Here is a 21,297-nt window from a genome sequence, read left to right on the forward strand (position 1 = left end):
GTCCTTGCTGAGATGAGAAGTCCAAATCCTCCTCAATACTGGGGCCTCTATCACACGGTCAGCAGGTCTGGGGACGCGGGAGCCTCTATGCCAGGGTTTTCAGGGTCAGAAGAGCAAATGAGCCGTGGATCTGGCCTTCAGACTGAGAGGCTGGGCTGTGCTGGTCAGGGGTCCCAAGGGGACCCAGGAGCTGGGCACAGTCCGATGCACAGATGTGACTGAGACTGCGCAGGCAGGGAGGGAGCCTGCAGGGGCCTTGGGGAACGTGCAGGTGCCACACACTCACCTCCCATTTCTGAGGTGGGGAGATCGGAGACCCCCAAGCCAGCACAGGGGTCCCTCCCTCTGAGATCACGACCAGAACCCCTCCTCTACCTGTCATTTCAGGGACTGGGCTCACCCAATGCCCCGGCTGCCTCCAGCAGGATTCCACTCCTGCTGCCCAGCTGCCGTGGGGCACAGCTTCTGCATTCCTCTCTCGAAAGGCTGGGTCACATCCTCTCATTCATCAGCTCTTGACTACAATTTCCTTCTGTCACCTCAGAAATCGTATTTTCTTCCTGGCTTCCTTCCAGGCTCTCGCTTTCATCTGTCTAAGAACAATCCCTCCCTGCTAATAAACCTCAAGTGGGAGGGCCAGCCCCTCCTGCTGGACCTTTCAACTGCCCTTTGCACAAGAAAACCAGCTCTCACCTGGGCAGGACTGGCCATGGCCTCAGCCTACAGCCTGCGGTTCCAACACAGGCCCTAGAGCTCTCTTTCCTGCCCTAAATTCTAATTCTCAGATGTTCAGATAAGCTAAGAATCCTCTTGGCTTCCCCTGAAAACTCCCCAGCAAAACTGCCAGCAATTGCCGGCTTTGCTGTTTACATTCTCTTAGGTCAAGAGGGTGCTGGGGAAGGTGGCTCCGTAATGTTCTTTGGAAATCTCATTAATCCAAGTCTTTTATTAACTGTATCCTCTCACTACCTAACCATGCTGGGGTAATTATCTGCCTTTGTGCCCTGCCAGCTAGCATCAGAGGTGGGAACACTATTCGCTTGACCCATTCCTTTGGCTTTGTCATTGATTTCATTGAGAAATTAAGGGCTTTCTACATTTATGTTACGGTTAAAGAGATCATGAACAAAAACATAAATGTAAATCAATGATAGATAATTGCACTAAAATGGCATGAGTAAGCTCTGTATTCTGTAAGTAAAAGCCTCAAAAGAAAACAATAGCAATGGTTAAATAAAGCACAATAATTCTTAAGTATCAGCGAAAATAAGGGTGAGAGAGAAATTCAGAGTATTCGATTTAACAAATAACTTGGTAAATTTAAACTAAAAGCATTGTACTTAAAATATGAACATATACTGACGATGTGAAAATCATTTGGAAAGCTCAATTTTGCTATTCTGAAACCACTGCAATTGCCATAAAATCATGTTCCCTGTCCTTATGAGGCTTTAAAACTAGGCATAAACTTCAAGATAACAAGCCTGTAAAAACTGTAATTGTTGTGTGTTATTATACAGGCTGTACAGAGTATCTTACACCCGACTTACAGTCATGCTGGGCCTTAATGAGTCTAACTAAAAGACTTTTTAGCAATTTTCATTTTGTATGGATTAGAGAGTATTAAGTGGGGCCCATATGGTCTTCTATAAATTAGGAGATCAAACAAGAGAGTCTTCTGCAGCAGGACCTCAGCTCTGGATGGCGTCTCTAACTCACCCATTCAAGTCAGCGGGGAGCAACCGCCCCCAAGGGTTACAGAGCATCAGGGACCCCAGAGGTCTTGGACTCTGTTCCCATGCACCATTGGAGCTGAGATGAATGGACTTGGCCATCCAATCATGAGCATGCTGGCAACAATGATTCTGATCTATCTGTTGTCTGGAAGGTGTTAATATCACGGTCATATAAATTTCAACCAGTTTTATTTAATGGTGCTTCCCAAACGAGCAGCTGAAGAGCTGGAGAAACACACACTCCAGATGTTGGCTGGCCCAGGAAGCGGGATCAGCACTGAGGAACAATCTGCCAGCAAAGTCATGATTCTACTCTCCTAAAAAGAGAGTCAAAGCCAGGACCCAAACTAAGTTCAGGCACAGATCTGGGAGGGCATTTATTGACCAGAGCACACAGTGGTAGTGAAAAACGAAAACAAAACCAACAAGCAAAAAAACAAAAACTCCCCAAAACTCAACTGTTTTTCTGTTCAAAGGTTTCTATAAAAATCCTTTGGTGTGCTCTCAAAAACTCAGTTTGTTTCTGGTCTAAACATCTCACTTCGCCTGTAGAGAATTCATTATTCTCTACAGATTGCTTTTGATGATTCTGGCATGAGTGGGGTGGAAATTGTCAGGAAGGTTCCATGAGATCCTGCTCATCTTAAAAGTGTGGGCTTGCGTTTGCTGAGTTTTGGCCACTAAAACTGTCCCCTCCTCCCATTCCTGTCTCCGCCCACTGCTGCTGGCAGCCGCTTTTGTGTGAATGTAGTACCTGCCATTCCTGGTATCGTGTTGCCGCATGTTCTTGATAAAATGAATCTTCTTAAAATTCTTTGGTCTGGGTGAACCTGAGAGAGTTCGACATCTGAAAAATAAAGTCATTTCAAAAACACAGTCAGTTGCCTGCTGGACAGCTGAGATGTCTCCACATAAAGGCAGGAAGGAAGGACCAGACAAATGGCTTGAGTCACCCCAAAGCAGGCAGGAGTCTGCAAGGATAATGAAGACAACACGGCTGGAAGCAAGGAAGCTTAAAAAAGGCCCAATAATAGACAAATTCTTGATAATACTGTTATTATTTTACATGGGTCTTTAAAAAGCCAACTAATCAAGAATATTGTCCCCTACATTAAAAAAAAAACAAAAAAAACAAAAAAACCTATGCAGATTCCAAAGACATTATTCTTTATTGTCATCTTAAAAAGAATCCTCCTGTATCAACGAAGGGGAAGGGAACCAAAAACTGTACATTTAAAGGGAGTAGGGAAACACCGGAAAATTCAGTTCAAAAACAAGCCTGAATCATTTTACTTCTGTAACAAGATTTTGGCCTGAATTACCTGGACAGCTGCCTTAAGTTTCAACTTGACCCGTTATGGCTGGGAGGTCACAGCTTTACACTGAATGAGAAATCAGAGGCCCAGCTAGTTGCTGTTTTTGTTTTGTTTTGTTTTTAAGATAAATTTTAAATAAACATTTGTTGAACTAAAATGGCTTGGATTCAAGTTTTTTTTTAATTTTTATTTTGCTGGAGTATACAACATTTGCCTGTACTATAGGACTGGCAAAATAGACCATAGGCCAAGGAGACCTTATTTGTGTGTAGTGTTTTCACCTGGCAAATTTTAAGTTACAAAACCACAATCACAACGACAGAAAAGCAAAATGCTCAACAAACAAGAGTCTCAAGTTTATTCTAGATAAAAGGGGCTGTGACTTTTCGATTTTGGGTTTTGCTACTGAAAAACCTTTCTGACCTGGCCACAGGAGCCAGCTCCTGCCATGGGACGTGGGTGCCTGTGACCTGATTCTTGACTCTAAAGAAAGATTCTGGGCTGGGCGTGGTGGCTCACGCCTGTAATGGCAGCACTTTGGGAGGCCGAGGAGAGTGGATCAACTGAGGTCAGGAGGTTCCAGACCGGCCTGGCCAATATGGTGAAACCCTGTCTCTACTAAAAATACAAATATCAGCCTGGCGTGGTGGCAGGTGCCTGTAATCCCAGCTACTCGGGAGGCTGAGGAAGGAGAATCGCACGAACCCGGGAGGCCAAGGTTGCAGTGAACCAAGATTGTGCCACTGCACTCCAGCCTGGGCGACAGAGTGAGACTCTGGAAAAAAAAAAAAGAAAGAAAGAAAGATTCTTTTAAAGGCTTGCAGAGCCCTGTTTGAGGACATTTAGTAGATGCTTCCTGTGGCTTTCAGGAGGGGTTAGAGTGGGGATGGGATTGATACTCCCCCACCCAATTCCAGGCCTCCAAACCCAGATTTTTAAATTTTTTAAAAATAAAGACAAGGCCTTGCTCTATCGCCCAGGCTGGAATGCAGTGGTGCCATCATAGCTCACTGCAGCCTCAAAATCCTCCCACCTCAGCCTCCCAAAGTGCTAGGATTATAGGTGTGAGCCACTGCGCCTGGCCCACTATGCCCAGATTTAATTGGCTAAGGTTCAAGAAGATAGGGCCTCACTCTGCCTTTTGCTCTCTGGGAGCAGATCCAGAACTCCAAACGGCCTCATTTCTTCCTCCAGAATGACTGCTCGAATCTGCAGGCCACTCAAAGTTCCCACCTGTCACACACACACGCAAAGAAGGTTCTTGAAACACGGAGTCACTGGAAAGAGGAGAATCCCTGAAAGCATAAAGTGGTTTCTGGATAGGGCCAAGGGTTCAGAAGCATCCTTATATCACTTCCCTGGCTTCCTTTCCCAGGAGCAGAGCTTCCTGGGCCAGTCAATCTGAGGGCAGCAGGCCAAGAGCTAGACAGTGTGCGGGTTCAGGCGGCTCGCAGATCCTGCCACCTCAGCAAACTCTGGCTCCTTCCTCCCACCTCCCAGCTGCAGGAAGCTGGGACTGATGCCAGCACAGAGGAAGGATGGCCTGAGCTGCTCTCTGCAGAAAGAGGGGCCCCAGATTCCTCAGCCTTCTTCTGGAAGTGGAAATCCACAAAAGGGCCACAGGTGGCTGCCTGTACCAGCAAAGGAAGGAGGTGAGGCCATGATCACTTTAACAGCTGCGGCCACCAGCATTCATCCACCCAGACAGTCTGGAAAACCAGGGCAGGTGCTGATGGCGGCCACGTCTGCTGCAAACAAATAGAGGTTTTTCTTGACAACTAGTAGAGACGGCTTAACTCCTTATTTTTGGACACCAGGTAACCACTAGGCAGGTGCAAAAGTTCTCAGCCCAAGTCCTCTCATGACACATGCTCAGTTCTTGGAGTTACAGGTAGATACAGGAAATCCACTAACAAACCATGATGTGCTAGAGGAAAGTAGAACTTTTAACAGGGTAACTTAACAAAGATCTTTTATTTCCATATCAGCACCCAATTCTAACTGCACATACACCCTACTAATCTAGCCCTTCATTAAGCAAGCTGTTTGTTGTCTTGCTTTTTTTTTCTTTTAAGCATTCAACCAAATCACCAGGGAATCTAAGAAATGCTTTAAGAGAATTGTGGCGCTGGCAACAATTGCCAAGGAACTGGAAACCGGGCGCTCAGGTTGTGCCAGGTTAAGCAAAGAATGAATTAATTTCAAAGCCGCCTGCAACAGCGTGTAAACATCCATTTAAAAACATACATTTTAAGTGATGCAAAATTAAATTAGCATAGAATTAAATTAAAAACTAATTTAATGAAAGATTAGCTCTTTCTTGTTAGCACTGATTACAGGATATACTTAATTATGCAAAAGGTCTAATAGATGCCTTGGAGCCATTTGTTCTTCTGCTAAGCTTAAAAGCAAGTTGGGCTAATAGCCTTCCACCCCCACAGTTCCCAAAATACTTCAGCATCATTATTTGTGTTACCATTTCACAGACCAGAGAAGGCTTCAGCGATCAGCCAATTGGTCTTCCCATTTTATAGATGGGAAAACTGAGGCCCCAGAGACACTAAGTCAATTTCTAATGCTACATACCCAGTTAGAGTCAGGCTAAGAACTCAGGTTCCCAGGCTCTCAAACTAATGTCTCTTCTTCTACATCATGCTAATATAACTCCTAGGAATAAGTGAATTTCTAAGTAAATATGAGAACAGTTATGCTTTTTAAGTTCTCTTTTTTTTTTAAGAAACTCCAGGCTAGAGTGCAGTGTCGAGCATAGCTCACTTAAGTCTTGAACTCCCGAGCTCAAGCGATCCTGTCGCCTCAGCCTCCTGAGTAGCTGGAACTACAGGTGCACATCCATGTGCCTGGTTAATTTTTTTTTTTTTTTTTGTAGAGATGGGGTCTCACTACATTGCCCAGGATGATCTCAAACTCCTAACCTCAAGCAACCCCTCTGCCTCAACCTCTCAAAGTGCTGGGGTTACAGGTGTGAGCCACTGTACCCAGCCAATATGAGAACCTTATTTATTTATGTATTTTTGTGTTGACTGATTGATTGCAGACATGGGGGTCTCACTACATTGCCCAGGCTGGTCTTGAACTCCTGGACTAAGTGATCTTCCTGCCTCCATCTCCCCAAGTGCTAGGATTATAGGTGTGAGCCACTGCACCCGGCTGAGAACTGTTTTAAATTAAAAAAAGGTCCCTTAGTGGAATAAACACTTGATTTCTAAAACTCTTTTGATTTCTGACATTCTTAAAATTTTATAATAACAAGATTTGAGGTTTAGTGCAGTATTCTGTGAGAGCTGGTAGAAGTCACAGTTGAGGCCGACAAGCATTTTTACTGCACTCATTTGTGCTACCACAAGGCTGAGGACCAGTCTGGGTGGATTCCGTGAACAGGGGTGACAGCGCACCAACCAGGAACACAGAACCCACGTCCTCCTCTGGCCTCTCCTCGACAACTCAAGACTCAAGGACACTGCATCCCGAGGCTCGACAGCCCTGCCTGGGAATTCCTGAAGAGGGAAGAGCCCTTTGTAGCCTGTACCCCGAGTCGCCTGGTTTCCTTCGGCTCACAGTGGCCACGTTGTTCCAAGGACCATGGCTTCTAGTAGCCTCTCGAAACTCCAGGGGCTTCTCAATGTTATTCATGGATTTTCCCATTTGTGGCAGGAGTGAGGGAGAACCTCGGTCAGATCGCGGCATCACTCACTCTAACACCAAAGCCACTCAGTGCACCTGCGAACACCTCTCCTCCATGCTCGCTGAGTACATGGACCAAGGCCAGCTCCCTCATTTGACTTTCAGTGTAGCTTTCTGTATGACTCCTGCAGGGAAATGGCCTTCTCCCACTTAACTGCTCCTCACAGAGTAACACTTGTTCCCAGGCCGTGTTTGCCACACAGCCACATACCACACATCCTAGGAGTTGCCTGGAGGTTACCCACGTTTTGAAAAAGACTCCAAAAGTGGAGATGGGACTGTTCAGCCCTTTCTCTTTGGGATGATGTCAGCGACAAAATTCACAGTCGCCGGACACTTCCCCTCTGACCCCAGGCTGTCTGTGCTCACTCTGCCCTCCGCTCTTCATGCAGGTGGAGCCTGTAGACACGGGCTCTGCCCTGGGAGTGACGCTTCAGGTAGGGAAAGAGCCAGATCCAGGGGGAGGCCGCCCTCCACAGCAGCACCCTGCCAGGCTAAGAAGGAAGAGCCAGGCGCTCCCAAATCCTGGCCTGGGCAAGGCACGCACGGTGCAGATGCGGGTTCGAGGAGGAGCTGATGCAAGTCCACAGGAGCTCACCTCCGCCCGATGCCTTCCCTGCTGCCGCCTGCCCTGCGTTCCCCGGGAAGCCCCTGCGCCCCATCTTCCTGGCTCACTCCCACATGCTGCCCCACCCAGCTCAGGGCTGCAGTTAGGATGGAAGGGGGTGCAGTACCTGAGTGCACTCTCCTCCATGAGGGCCTAGCTGGGTTAGAGGAGAGGAACCTGTCAGTCGCCGGCACAGCACAGCACAGCTCAGCAATGGCTGTCACCCAAAAAGACGTCTTTTGCAAGCACTTTTCTGAGAGCTTGTTTGGAGGTTCTAGCAGGGGAGCGCAGCTACTCGTATACCCTTGACCGAAGACCGGTCCTCCTCTATCGGGGATGGTCGTCCTCTTCGACCGAGCGCGCAGCTTCGGGAGGGACGCACATGGAGCGGTGAGGGAGGAAGGGGACACCCGCCTAGCCAGCCAGATCAGCCGAATCAACCCTGGCGATCAATGGGGTGACAGATGTCGCAGCCAGATCGCCCTCACATCCTTGCAAGCACTTTTCTAATCCCGAGGGAGAAACAGAACACTTTCAGACCCCAGCGAGCACTCACAATTATCCTAATTGGGCTTCCCAGCAACTAGCCAGGGAGCGACATCGTGGTCACCTCCTGAGGAGTTCTTGTTGCCCCTCCTGCTAAGAATGAAGTCCAGGACTGTACCTACTGTGTGACTGAACCTGGGGGACGGGCCGGGACAATGCTGGGCTCTTTTTCCATTAAGCAGCAGTTTACAAAGTGAAGAGGAGCCATGGAAAGAAAAGCACGCAAACTGGGCTATTCCAACACCTAATTGGATTTAATGTTGTCTAGTTCTAATGGTCCTCAGAGGTGGGTTGGACACTAGGAGATGTCCCATAGTCCCTGGAGTTCAGATAGTTATTTTTAAATTTAATTCTATAGATCAAGAAGTTACAAAACCAAAATCAATCTCTGGCTGTCATGGTGTACTGTTTGCATATACATAAATGAAACAGAAAATTACCTCCGGAGAGGGGCGTTCTCCTCAATATCTTCCAGGGTCTCCAAGGAAGATCTCTGGGAGATGAGGCGCCGTCTGCAGAAAGAAGGAAAAAATCTGGGAGTTAAAACTGCATTGCAGAACTGATCAGACATTTCTGTAAATCTAAAACTGCCCCAAAACAAAAACATGAAGTCCATTAAGAAAAGATCAGACAAAAGCTGTCTCTAAGAGGCTGCCATGTTCCCACCCTGCACGCCAGGCCCATCTTGCTGGCTGAATCCTGAGCATTCTCCCTGGTTAGAGGGCCTCTTTGTGATGATTAAGGAAGTGACTGATCCTTTTGATGCTGCCATTTCCCCCAAGGACACACACACACACACACACACACACACACACACACACACACACACACACAAAGACAAGGTGCCTCTTGTAATATATAGGATAACTTGAACACTGTGTGCAGCTTTTCTAAGGCATTAGCTAATACTGTTAAGTATTCCACTATCACTGATTTGAACCCGGTAACTGATAAATATTAAATCTAAAACCCTATTAAAAACAACTTCAAAATCATTAGGATGCAATAAAAAGGTTATGCTCCCTGGATGGCCATGATTTCAAAAGCAACTGGAAACAAGAAAAAAATTATTCCTTTGGGAGAGTTTCTCACAGACTGGGTAGAAAGAATAAATATGTGGCATGATTATGCAAAACATTAACTCTTCTGGGCTGCTAAGGAATTGCAAACTGCCTGCTAAAACCTCCCTAGTCTACCAGTTTCTTTTGCTAGGCTGAAATAAGAACGGGTCCTAGTTAACTAAGAATATCAGGTACCAGGAGCAGGGTAGGGTGGTGGTAACTTTAAATAAATCTACTTGAACAAAGACCATCATTTGACAGTAAATGATTTGGTGGAGCGGGGATCGATTGAAAAAGTTTGACTGGGTTGTTCCTTAAAACGGAACTAAAAATATTAAGATAAGTCTATTTTTTACTATGTTTGGCAAAACATAGCCTAGGAACATGCAGTCATAACCATGTTCTACTTTGCCCTAATGATCAAAGAATGAAATGACTTTTTGGTGTTTTTTTGTTTTGTTTTTGTTTTTAATTTTGTGTGTACTTTTTCTGATCAACTACTCTGATACCTTTGACTTGTTTGGCTTTTATAAGACAATCAGAAAGGTCATTTTTGTAGCAAACTCTTCAACAGCTTCATCAATTTTCCACCTTTCTTAATTTTTTGATACTCAAATCCTTAAAAAAAAAAAATACTTGTGGCTGCGTGCTGTGGCTCACGCCTGTAATCCCAGCACTTTGGGAGGCCGAAGAAGGCTGATCACCTGAGGTCAGGAATTTGAGACCATCCTGGCCCACATGGTGAAACCCCGTCTTTACTAAAAACACAAAACATTAGCCAGGCATGGTGGCGGGTGCCTGTAGTCCCAGCTACTCGGGAGGCTGAGGCAGGAGAATGGCGTGAACCCGGGAGGCAGAGGTTGCAGTGAGCTGAGATGGTGCCACTGGACTCCAGCCTGGCGACAGAGCGAGACTCCGTCTCAAAAAAATACTCGTCATACAGCCTCCTTGTCTCTTCTCCAACTGTAAAACAGTAGAACATAGAACACTCTCAGCTCCTCACTCATCAATGTGTGTGAACCAAGCACACACATCACCCCCTGTGCTCATGACATACCGGACTTTCTACAGAAACTGTGGTTTCACTCTGCAATTAACTAACAGTGAATTTCCATTTCCATAATATTGCCAGATTTCCAAGAGTCAGCCAGAGCTGTGGAGGAGGCACCAGTCTTACCTGAGAGCAGTGCAGAGGTGAGCTGAGGAGGTGGGGAACTGATTTTACAGGTAGCCAGTTCATGAGTAGACAGGACTTCCCCGCACAGCCCTGTAACTCAGGGGACAGAGCTTGCCTAGGCCCCCGTGACAGCACCTGCAGCTGGAGCTCTGAAGTGTCTGTGCTATGGGTTGAGGCACAGCCCTCTGAAATCCCAGTTAATCCTAGGAAAGCAGGCAGGTGAGCAGCGGGCCTAGCCTCTCTCCAGGTGCTGAGTCCCAGGCTGGCCTGGGGGAGACTCACACCTGCCCATTGCAGATCTCAGCGGCAGAAACCCCATGTTACCCATCCAGGGTGGTGTAATTCTACACAGGAGAATACCTAGGGGCTAGAGTCAGACACTCAAATTGCAATCCTGGGATCCAAAGGCTTTGGGGTCTGAGAAAACTCCTTAATCTGGCCGGGCGTGGTGGCTCACGCCTGTAATCCCAGAATTTTGGGAGGCCGAGGTGGGTGGATCACCTGAGATCAGGAGTTTGACACCAGTCTGGCCAACATGGTGACCCATCTCTACTGAAAATACAAAATTAGCTGGGTGTGGTGGTGCATGCTTGTAATCCCAGCTACTCGGGAGGCTGAAGCAGGAGAACTGCTTGAACCCGGGAGGCAGAGGTTGCAGTGAGCTGAGATCGAGCCACTGCACTCCGGCCTGGGCAACAAGAGCGAAACTCCGTCTCGGGGGAAAAAAAAAAAAAGAAAAGAAAAGAAAGCAAGCTCCTTAATCCTTGAGCCTCAGTTTGTTCATCTATGAAATGGGAAACAGCAATTAACTAAGAAAGGGACACATGTCAAGTCCCAGGCCCACGGCAGTTCTTAATGAACGGGAGCTACTGGGCTTTTGATTGACACTCCAGTTTCCTTCACTGAGGCTGCACCCTGACCTGCACTCCAGCTCAGCTGACCAGGAGCAGGCTGAGTGTCCTAGCTCTAGGCTCTGGCCCCCACTCAAGGCCTTGCCAGTGGCAGGGTCACCCCAAAATGCCTTGTGCCTGAGCCCACCCCAAGATGTGTACGTGTTCCTACCACACCTATACCCACTTCAAATCACAACTAACTCTTTGCATGTACACAATGGGGTGCACCGAGAAGCACAAGTCACACTCACTGATGTGTTGGCCACCTATAAAATTAGTGGCCCCCAGGTCTCCTTGCACTGCTCTCAGGTCTCCCTACAGCCAGAAGGCAGTGATTAAAAGATTTACTGTTTATCTCTGTATGATGCTCTGAGCTTTTAAATCCAAAGTAAAACACTCATTTAAGTATTTACTTAAATTAAGTATGCACATCTAAATTGTCATTAGAGATAACTTGCACAGACAGAGATAAATGCATAGGCTTTGGATCCTGAGAATCTCAACACATTCTGTCACACTTTGAGCCTTCCTTTGTAGAACAGCATTTTCAGGTGACCAGTAAATAGGCAATTGATGTTTTGTTCAACCTGCACCCAGGCAACTGAGGTGATCGTACAGGGGAAGAGCTGAAGGCTGCCCTCCTTCAGGTACCCTAAGGAGCCCTGGGGAGGCCCTGGGTGGGCTCTTCGGGCAGCATCTGGCAGAGCCCAGAGCCCAGCCAGGCAGGTTCACCTCTCCATGCATCCACCCCCACTCACTCAACAACGTGACCATGAGCCCTGTCGGGAACACACAGCTGAACCAGGCTTGCCTCCTGTCCTCAGGGGCTCAGAGTCACGTGGGGATCCATGGGACGGCCACCAGGAAGCCCCATTAACAGTCCCTGAAGCCCCTGCATCCTTCAGGGCTGTGGTGTGGAAAACACTCCAGCTGAGTCCCACAGCACAGAAGGCCCTGCCGGGAAGCACAGACTCCTCCAACATCCACCAGCACGTTTCACCCTAGAAAATCAGGCCCATCCACAAAAGCACATGACCCAATAACTCCCCTCTCACAAAGCCGTAGCCACCTCTTCCTGCACCAGAAATGAGAAAGACTCATTTGGAAAAGAACCAGATGCGAATATAACTTTCTTTACAGTTATAAGGGTTTTTCTAAAACCTAGCACATTCGCTAATTCCCCTCAGGAGCTGAACAGGTGTGAATTCACACACACACATTATTACAGATTAAACGTCTCTGTCCCCTCAAAATTCATGTGTTGAAATCATAACCCCCACTGTGATGGTATGAGGTGGTGGGGTCTGTGGGAGGTGATTTGTCGTAAGGGTGGAGCCCTCATGAATGGGATTTGTGCCCTTGTAAAGGGGACCCCGGAGAGCTCTCTAGCTCCCTTTCTGCCATGTGATGACACTAGAAGTTGGTCATCTGTAACTGGAAGAGCCCTCATCTGACCCCAACCATGCTTGCACCCAGATAGTGACCTTCTAGCCTTCAGACCTGTGAGAAAATACATTTCTTTACTTTTTATTTATTTTTTCTGAGACAGAGTCTCGCTCTGTCACCCAGGATGGAGTGCAGTGGTGCAATCTTGGCTCACTGCAACCTCTGCCTCCCAGGCTCAATCAATTCTTGTGCCTCAGCCTCTCGAGCAGCTGGGACTACAGGTGCGCGCGACCACACCCAGCTAATTTTTGTATTTTTAGTAGAGATGGGGTTTCGCCACATTGGCCAGGCAGGTCTCGAACTACTGGTCTCAAGTGATCCGCCTGCCTCGGCCTCCCAAAGTGCTGGGATTATAGCCATGAGCCACCACACCCGGCCGAGAAAATACATTTCTATTGTTTATAAGCCATACAGTCTTTGGTACTTTGTTATAGAAGTCTGAACTCAGACAGACCTACACACACACACACACACACACATGTGCCGGTATGCAAGGGCATGCATGGGCACTTCTGATCAGGACGACTCCTTGAAGGGGAAAAAATCCACACCCAAATGCCCACCTGTTCCTTTAACTTCAGCAGATGTACTTCCCTTCTTTGTGAATGGAACCAACCGGTATATTCTGAGACAAAGAAGAGAACTTGGAACTACCACCAGTCACCGTAAAGAAACCATCCTATGGTACCACCAAACAGCAAAGGATGCCTGCCCGTCCAGCCTAAGATGAGGACCTGTTCCCTGCCTCAAGGGTTGCCCTGTGAACTGGTAGTGTCACTCAGCAGCGCTCATCTCTGCCCCACCCCACACCTTGCTGGACCCTCCCAAGGTATGTCGTGGTGCCTTCTCCCTCACCTTCTAACCCCAGAAAGCCTGGAATAAACGAAAAGCCTCAGGGGGGGCGGCCAATCTTAAACAGCCACTTTTCACTCTGTAATTTCCCTCATAAATTAAGTCCATTACTATGCAAACTCCTTATCATTATAGACTTAACAAGCAGAGGTCTTTGCATATTTTAATGACTGACAAAGAATACTTAGCCTTGGACCAAAATAGCAGGCTGACCAAGTAGACATATGGTAAGAGACTGGCAGGGCTCAAAGCAAGAGTATTAGGCACTGACATCATCAGATGGAAGTGTGTATGTTTAGTCTCCAGACTGAATGTACACTCAGGGCTCCTCGACTTGTCTGACAGTTACAAGTTAGATCCTTCCACACTGGCCACACTTTGGAGTTCATGCTTAATGCTCATGCGTAAGGCAGCCTCCTGAAAGCACCCACGCCTGTTTTACAATATCCTTGGAATGCTAAGCAAGTAAGTCATAATCCATGACGACACGATTGCACATCTGGATATTCCTATGTGGACCAAATTAATCCACTCATCATGAAGGGATAACAGTTCCTCTGTGGGTGCAAATCACTGTATACTCCTGGGACACAGGGCTGGTCACAAAGGTACTGTTAGAATAAGTCCACTTACTCTGAAAGCTTAAGGAAAGGTCACATGGGGAAGAAGAGAAGGGAAAAAAAGTACACAGAAGAACCCATGGCTGGAGTGACAAAGCACTGGGAGAGGCAGGCCCGAGGGCCAGCATTTCTAAAGTGACTTTTATGCACAAAAGGGTCATTGGACCTATTTCCAGGCCAGGAACAGAGGCCAACCATCCACACTGATGAGGGGACGCAGGCCCAGAGGCCTGACCATCCCGAAGGCCCTCCTCACTAATGCTCTGTCGTCATCCTGATCTGCAGCAACTCTGAGGACCCCGGAGAGTGAGAGGCAAAATGGAGCTGTGTGTGGTCCGGGTACCTTCCTCAACTCTGTTGAGAGCTCCTCTCTCCTGAGCCTGGTAAGCAGATTGCCCTGAAGAAAGCGCTGGGAGACAGGTGAGGGCCTTGCTGCTGTGCCTGCTAACCAGTGAGGGTGCAGCAGTGTCATCTTGGGGTCTGGTGGGGCAAGCTGGTCAAGGCCAATGCCCTATGTAGTCACCTGGGGCAGCAGCTCAGCCCGAAGGACAACGTGAGGCAGTGGGCACCCAGGGGAAAGCTCTGGCCCGACAGTTAGGAAGAGCCCACCTCGTGGAAGGTGACCCTTGGCCTCAGTCTGCTTCCAGTATGAAATGAGAAAGTAGGGTAGGCTGATGCTCTCAATGCTGTCTGCACATCAGAAACCCCAGGGATCAACAAAATCACCGAAGCCTGAGCCCACCTTGAGATTCTGATTTACTGGTCTGGGTGTGGCTGGATAAATGGGGTTTTAGACACTCCCGGGGGATTCTAGTGAGAAGGACAGTTGAGTCCCATTGAAATAGCTCCAGTGTTCTGCGCAGGCCAAAGGCGGGTGAGAACCTTCTCCTAACATTCCACTTATTTACCTTACTTTCCTGCATCAGCAAACTTGGGATGGAAATGATCATAACCAACCTCCAGATAATAAGTGGTCTCCTTTATCCTTGAATGAGGAACTTTTAAGGTTCAACAAGCAAGAGGAAAGAGAGCTAGTTAGCCTGGAGCACTGAGGCCAGCAAAAGACCAAAAGGCTTTCAAGTATAAACAGGTGGATGATATGTATAATATATGCACGTTACATGGGTGTGAAGAACCAGTTCTGTGTTCTCTGGGAGCAAAACATGAGCTCTGAGAGCAGAAAACGACTTGGGTAAACACCTGGGCCAACCACCTCTCTGCTCACAAAAAAGGCAATTTCCTTAATGGCTCTAGTGTTCCCTATGGGTGTACCCCTCTTCCTGGCTGCACGTTGGGCCACTGGATGGTACAGTTGCCTCTTCACAGGTGTGGAAGAGGTGAGAGTGTCTTGGATACCTCAATTACACAGGTGAGGAAGGAGCTGAGGTAATGATTACTTCACATCTGTCCAGACAGTTATTATGACCAAAAAAACCCAAGCACAGAAACAACTTATTAACACAGTCACAAGACACCCGAAAGCTTGTCATTATTTGCTTTGGTACTTATGTCTTTCTCTCACTGACCAACCTCCCTCTCCCAAACAAAATGGAAACACTCTAGAAGCGAGCTGCTTGGGAGGGGCCATGCTGTCACAGCTTGTGTGTTCCTAGGAAGGGACCATCCTTGGCCAACAGCAGGTACTCAATCATGGCTGGCTGAATACAGGAACAAATTCCCCTCACCAGGTAGGTAGGTATTCCTGGACTTTTCCCAGAGAGCACCTGACCTTCCATTCAATGCTTTTCTCTACATAATTATTAGTAGTCTTTTTTTTTTTTTTTTTTTTTTGAGACGAAGCTTTGCTCTTGTTGCCCAGGCTAGAGTGCAATGGCGTGATCTTGGCTTACCACAACCTCCACCTCCCGGGATCCAGCAATTCTCCTGCCTCGGCCTCCCAAGTAGCTGGGACTACAGGCGCACACCACCACATCCGGCTAATTTTTTTGTACTTTTAGTAGAGATGGGGTTTCACCATGTTGGCCAGGCTGGTCCTGAACACCTGACCTCAGGTGATGCACCCGCCGAGGCCTCCCAAAGTGCTGGGATTACAGGTGTGAGCTGTGATTACACCACGCCTGGCCTAGGGTCTCTCTCTTTAATACATGCATTCCCAGTCTGGTCAACAGAGTCCAGAAATCCTCCTCAGCTTCCCAATGCCCCAGGACAAGGAGGTTACGGGGAAGGAGTCAGGGCTGGACAGTAAGAAGTCCCACTTCAACCTTATAGACTCTGGGAACCTGTATGTCCTAGCCTCCTTTACCGACTTAGTCACCAAGCCTCAAGGAGCCCAATCAGGACCCAGCAAGAAAAGGCTTGGGGCACATTAGCCTAGAAAGCAGGGTTGGCCTTTGAGGCAACTAGAAAATCCCTTCACAAAATGTTATAGAATCTCTGACTTTCTGGGCAGAAGCCTCCATGCCCCCACCACAGACACAATCTTTTGCTCTCAAAATGGTGTTCAGCTCATGCAGAAAAGGTGTCCTAAAAAGTAGGGTACAAATCTGTAGTTTGTAACTGATTGACTATGGAAGCCTACTACTTAAAGGAGCCCTAAAGTGAAAAACTACGTATAAACCCAAGAATTAAAATCAGCTGTGCTTAATGGCATGCACTGGTAGTCTGAGCTACTCAGGAAGCTGAGACACGCTTAAACCCAGGAGGTCGAGGTTGCAATGAGCTATGATCGCATTACTGCACTCTAGCCTGGGTGACAGAGCAAGACCCTGTCTCTAAAAATAAATAAGTAAACAAATAAACCCAAGAATTGTACTATCATCTGTATGTCATTTGTGAAATGCTGGTTTTCAAATACTAGGCTCTCTTAAAGGAAAATGCCCCTCCATCAACCCTGTTATTTCCTTCATTTCCCTAGCAGCGTCTTAAGCTGTTGACTGCCATAGCACCATCAGCCTGCTCCTCACATTCATCAAATAAGTGATGATAACATTGTTCGTGAGTTGGCAAACTTTAATGCCAAGATTCCAGATGCTCCTCCAGCAGAAGTCCAATCAGACTGCGCTCACTTAAAAAACAAACTGTTGGCCAGGTGCGGTGGCTCACGCCTGTAATCCTAGCACTTTGGGAGGCCGAGGCGGGTGGATCATGAGGTCAGATCAAGACCATCCTGGCTAACACAGTGAAACCCCGTCTCTACTAAAAATACAAAAACAATTACCGGGCATGGTGGCGGGCGCCTGTAGTCCCAGCTACACAGGAGGCTGAGGCAGGAGAATGGCATGACCCCTGGAGGTGGAGGCGGAGCTTGCAGTGAGCCGAGATCGTACCACTGCACTCCAGCCTGGGCAACAGAGTGAGACTCCATCTCAAAAATAAATAAATAAATAAACAAAAATAAAAACAAAAAAAAAACCAAAACTGTTTCACCCTAGTACACGTGTTCACAGATGAAGAAAAAAAAGTCAGCTGCTACCTCTTAACAGAAGATACACAGACCCTTAAAGCAAAATGGCCTTCCCTTCAGCCTGAGGACACATTCATTAGACACATGCTTAGTTTTGTTGTCCACGTAAAGCTTTGTCCAGCAGCAAAGGTGCTGATGAAAGTAAGCATGGCCCTTACTGCTCACCTGGCAAGAGCTGCTTGTTAGACCGTGGAGGAACTCCAAGAGGAGAGCCACAGAGTCTGACACTACAGTGGCATACTGGCCAGGCCAGGTCACCAGGCTGGGGTGACTGGAGGAGCATTTGGTCTTGACCAGTCAGCCTGATGCCATCCATACCTCTGAGCACAGGGCACACAGCTGGCTTGGAAGGAAAACCTCCTCCCTAGGCCTCAACTAACATGCTGAAAGCCAGATCCATACCCAGAATACAGACCAAAGGAATTCAAAATCCCCTGGGGGTCACTGGGATTTTTCTTGTAAAGGAAGGAAGATAGGATTATCTTGAAGAAAAGGAGGGATGGTTAGATTTTTTTAGATTAGACAAAATGCTAAGAAACTGTTTTTTCTTTATTTTTTTAGACAGAGTCTCTGTCTCCCAGGGTGGAGTGCCGTGGCACGATCTCGGCTCACTGCAACCTCTGCCTCCTGGGTTCAAGCGATTCTCCTGCCTCAGCCTCCTGAGTAGCTGGGATTACAGGGACCTGCCACAATACCCGACTAATTTTTGTATTTTTAGTAGAGACACGGTTTCACCATGTTGGCCAGGCTGGTCTTGAACTCCTGGCCTCAGGCAATTTGCCCGCCTCGGCCTCCCAAAGTGTTGGGATTACTGGTGTGAGCCACCACGCCTGGCCAAGAAACTGGTTTTGAATCTGGCTATGTTTTAAAGTCTCCAGCTGATGAATCAGGCAAAAACCAAATTAAAATCAATACACCAGAGTTGCCAATCAGCTTGTTCAAATAAGGTCTGTTTCTACATTTTCACAGGCGGGTCAAGAAAGTGACTCTCTAAATGTTTACAGAGAATACAAAAGGCGCTTGGCTTGCCTGAGTTTACTTTTGTTTCAAGGGCTCTCATCAGACTTGCCAAATCCTGAAAAATCAAGGTGTGAGGTTACCTTGGTATGTGGGGCTATTTAGAGCAGACAGGACCTGCTGCTAGGATTTAATAACTGGCCAGAAATTCATCCCCAAAGATCTCCCAGTCTACCCTGCCCACTGCTGTCCTGCTAATCTTGAAAAACACTCTTTCCCTCATGTCAGTCCCTACTTGAAGATCCAGTGATACCCCCTGGGAACAAGTTCAAACTCTTTTGACAAAGGGTCTAGAGGGAAGGTCAGAACACAGCAGCAGACACAGCACACCTGGCCACCATCAAGGTACCTGCCCAGGGTCCCTGGACAGCCTTAGGGTATCAGGACATCAGGCGACCAGCCCAGGGTCGCTGGCTCAGTGGCAGTGCTGCATTCTAATTCATACTTGGCCTCGTCCCAGAGGGAGGGGCCCTGCCCTGCTGCTGTAGGGGCACACAATGGGATACGCAGAAGGGTGGAACCAGGAGAAGCAGGTACTGGGTACTGGTTGAAAAAAAAAAAATCAGGATCCGAAAAGGTTTTGTGTGGCTGATGAGATAAACAGCTTTGATCTTGCTACAGAACACACTGGATACTCATGGAGCAGGTGGGGAAGACAAGTGGGGGCCCAGCCAGGACAGGATATGGGTGGGAAGGGAATATTGGAAAGGGAAAACCACTAGAAATAAAAGAGCCAGCTTCACCCTAGACAGAAATGTGCCCTACGCATCTAATACAAGTCCAAGGAGTTTGGGGCCAACTTACCTATGTTCTGAATGGGTGTCACGCTCCAAGGAATCAAATCCAGGTGTTCTCTGCAAAGGGCTTCCCGGAGCCGGGCAAGGAGGGTGGATGGGAATGCAGCACCTGGTCCCATGGTTTAAGGACACTGTGAAGTGTGTCCACACCTGGAGGCCAAACCAGGTGTGGAGTACATGGGGGAGCCAGGGAGAGCCAAGGTTTTAATTGGGAGAGGAGAAGAGAGTACCTCTAACAGAGGGAGCAGGCAGGCCATGGCAGGGGGTCTGAGGGGCTTCCTACATGCACTTTCCCAGAGCCCAACAGGACAGGACAGAACTGGGACTCAGTGAGGCATAGGAAGAATTCCTTCCAGCAAAGTCCAGCCCCAGGAAAAGAGCCCAGCAGGAGCCAGGAGACAGACTCGCAATCAGAGGGCCAGGCTTGGCTCCAGGAAGACCTGGACAGAGACCCCAACAGCCAAGTGGACAAGCTGACCACATATAGACCGGCGGGGCTAGGGCTGGTATCACAGCACAATGAACGTGTGTGTGTGTTTGTGTATGTACACATGTGTTCACACATAGCACCTTTCAGTCTCACACCTGAACACAGGAGGTACAGGACCAGAAACACTTCAGGGCTTACATGGGGGAGCAAGGGTGTGGTGCAAAGGGCAAGAGTTACCTCCTTAGACAGAGGCTGAGCAGAACCCGTTCCTGAGACTTGGTCTGATGGGGCCCCGAGCCTGACAATGGCCTGTGCTGGAGCCCTCTCGCTTCCTCCCCAGTCACTGAGAGGGCTCACTGGTGCTTTGGAAGAATGCCTTTACCTGCTAAAGACTTTCTAAGCCAGATATGCATTTATTTTTCCTTCAAACATAAGACAAGGACCCTCTGTGCCTAGCTCTGCGGGATTTGAAGAAGGTGGGGGAGAACCGAACCCTGCTGCAGGGACACACTCCTGTCCCTTCCTCCCCAGTCAGGAGAGAACGGAGCTAACTTCATTAGAACCAGCAGGGGCTCAGGCAGGGGTCCTCACATCCAAGCTGGTGTTTACCGGACCCTTCAGGGGGCTGCCCTCCTAGGGAGGACGCCAGCAAAACGCTCCCTGGAGTCTCTCCCTGGTGTCCAGCGTGACATTCCTCTGTTCTGAAGCGCCTTCAGCAGGAGTCGATTTTGACAGCTCAGAAACTGCATGCAATTATCTATAGCAAAATCGGATTGATGGGGCTTTGTGAATCCTTATTTTCTAGGAGTTTTTCAGGTTAACCGTGGCCCACACTCAGTAGCGGTTTATGGAAACAAAGACTGATGCCTCTTCCTTGTCTATCCGAATTACCTCAGATTCCTTTCTGGAAGCCTGCTGAAAAAAATGCCTGCTTCTCCTTGGCTACCCATGTTTATTCCTTTCACTGGAAGCTGAATGGGGATTGGGTACAGCTAAATTGGTGGCCTCCAAATAAAGGGTTTATGGCATAAGGCAGGGGTCCCCAAGCCCCAGGCCATGGACCAGTACTGGGGTCTATGGCCTATTAGGAATGGGGGCCGCACAGTAGGAGGGAAGTGGTGGGCAAGCAAGCATTACTGCCTGAGCTCTGCCTACTGTGAGATCAGCGGGGCATTAGATTCTCATAGGAGCGCCAAGCCTATTGTGAACTGTGCACTCGAGGGATCTAGGCTGCACACTCCTTCTAAGAATTTAATGCCCAATGATCTCAGGTGGCACAGTTTCATCCCGAAACCATCCCCTCACCCCCAGTGCAGGGAAAAATTGTCTTCCAGGAAATAGGTCCCTGATGCCAAAAAAGGTTGAGGACCACTGGCCTGAGGAATGCCTAAATGTGGCCAAATCGTAGTTCAAAAGAAAATTCAGAATCTGCCTCACCCTCTCGTCATCCACTCAAATCCTACCTTCCTCCACCTGCTCTGTGAAGCTGTCCCTGACATCTTCTGAATTCCTACAACATTTGGTATCTTTATTACATTTGGAAATATTCATATCGAAATACTTGTAGATTGGTTGACTTTATTCTTTTTATTTTACATTTATTCATCTCCAACCTGACTGCAGGTACCTTGAGGACAAATAACTATGTCTTTCTTTCTTTGAAACCCCTTCAA

The 21,297-nt window shown here is 47.9% G+C and overlaps 1 protein-coding gene across 2 annotated transcripts in view; it reads right to left on the minus strand.

The window, feature by feature from the left end:
* CABLES1 (Cdk5 and Abl enzyme substrate 1) overlaps positions 1-21,297 on the minus strand; it is a 124,650-nt gene that overhangs the window by 62,613 nt on the left and 40,740 nt on the right. For both annotated transcript variants that reach the window (XM_012506295.2, XM_030810654.1), the window contains exons 2-3: positions 8,348-8,419; positions 2,491-2,583 (exon numbers count right to left, since the gene is read on the minus strand). In XM_012506295.2, the coding sequence (XP_012361749.2) occupies positions 2,491-2,583; positions 8,348-8,419 (165 nt within the window). The remainder of the gene's footprint in view (positions 1-2,490; positions 2,584-8,347; positions 8,420-21,297) is intronic.

Source organism: Nomascus leucogenys, chromosome 4 (genome assembly GCF_006542625.1).
Source record: "Nomascus leucogenys isolate Asia chromosome 4, Asia_NLE_v1, whole genome shotgun sequence".
Classification (NCBI taxonomy): Eukaryota; Metazoa; Chordata; class Mammalia; order Primates; family Hylobatidae; genus Nomascus; species Nomascus leucogenys.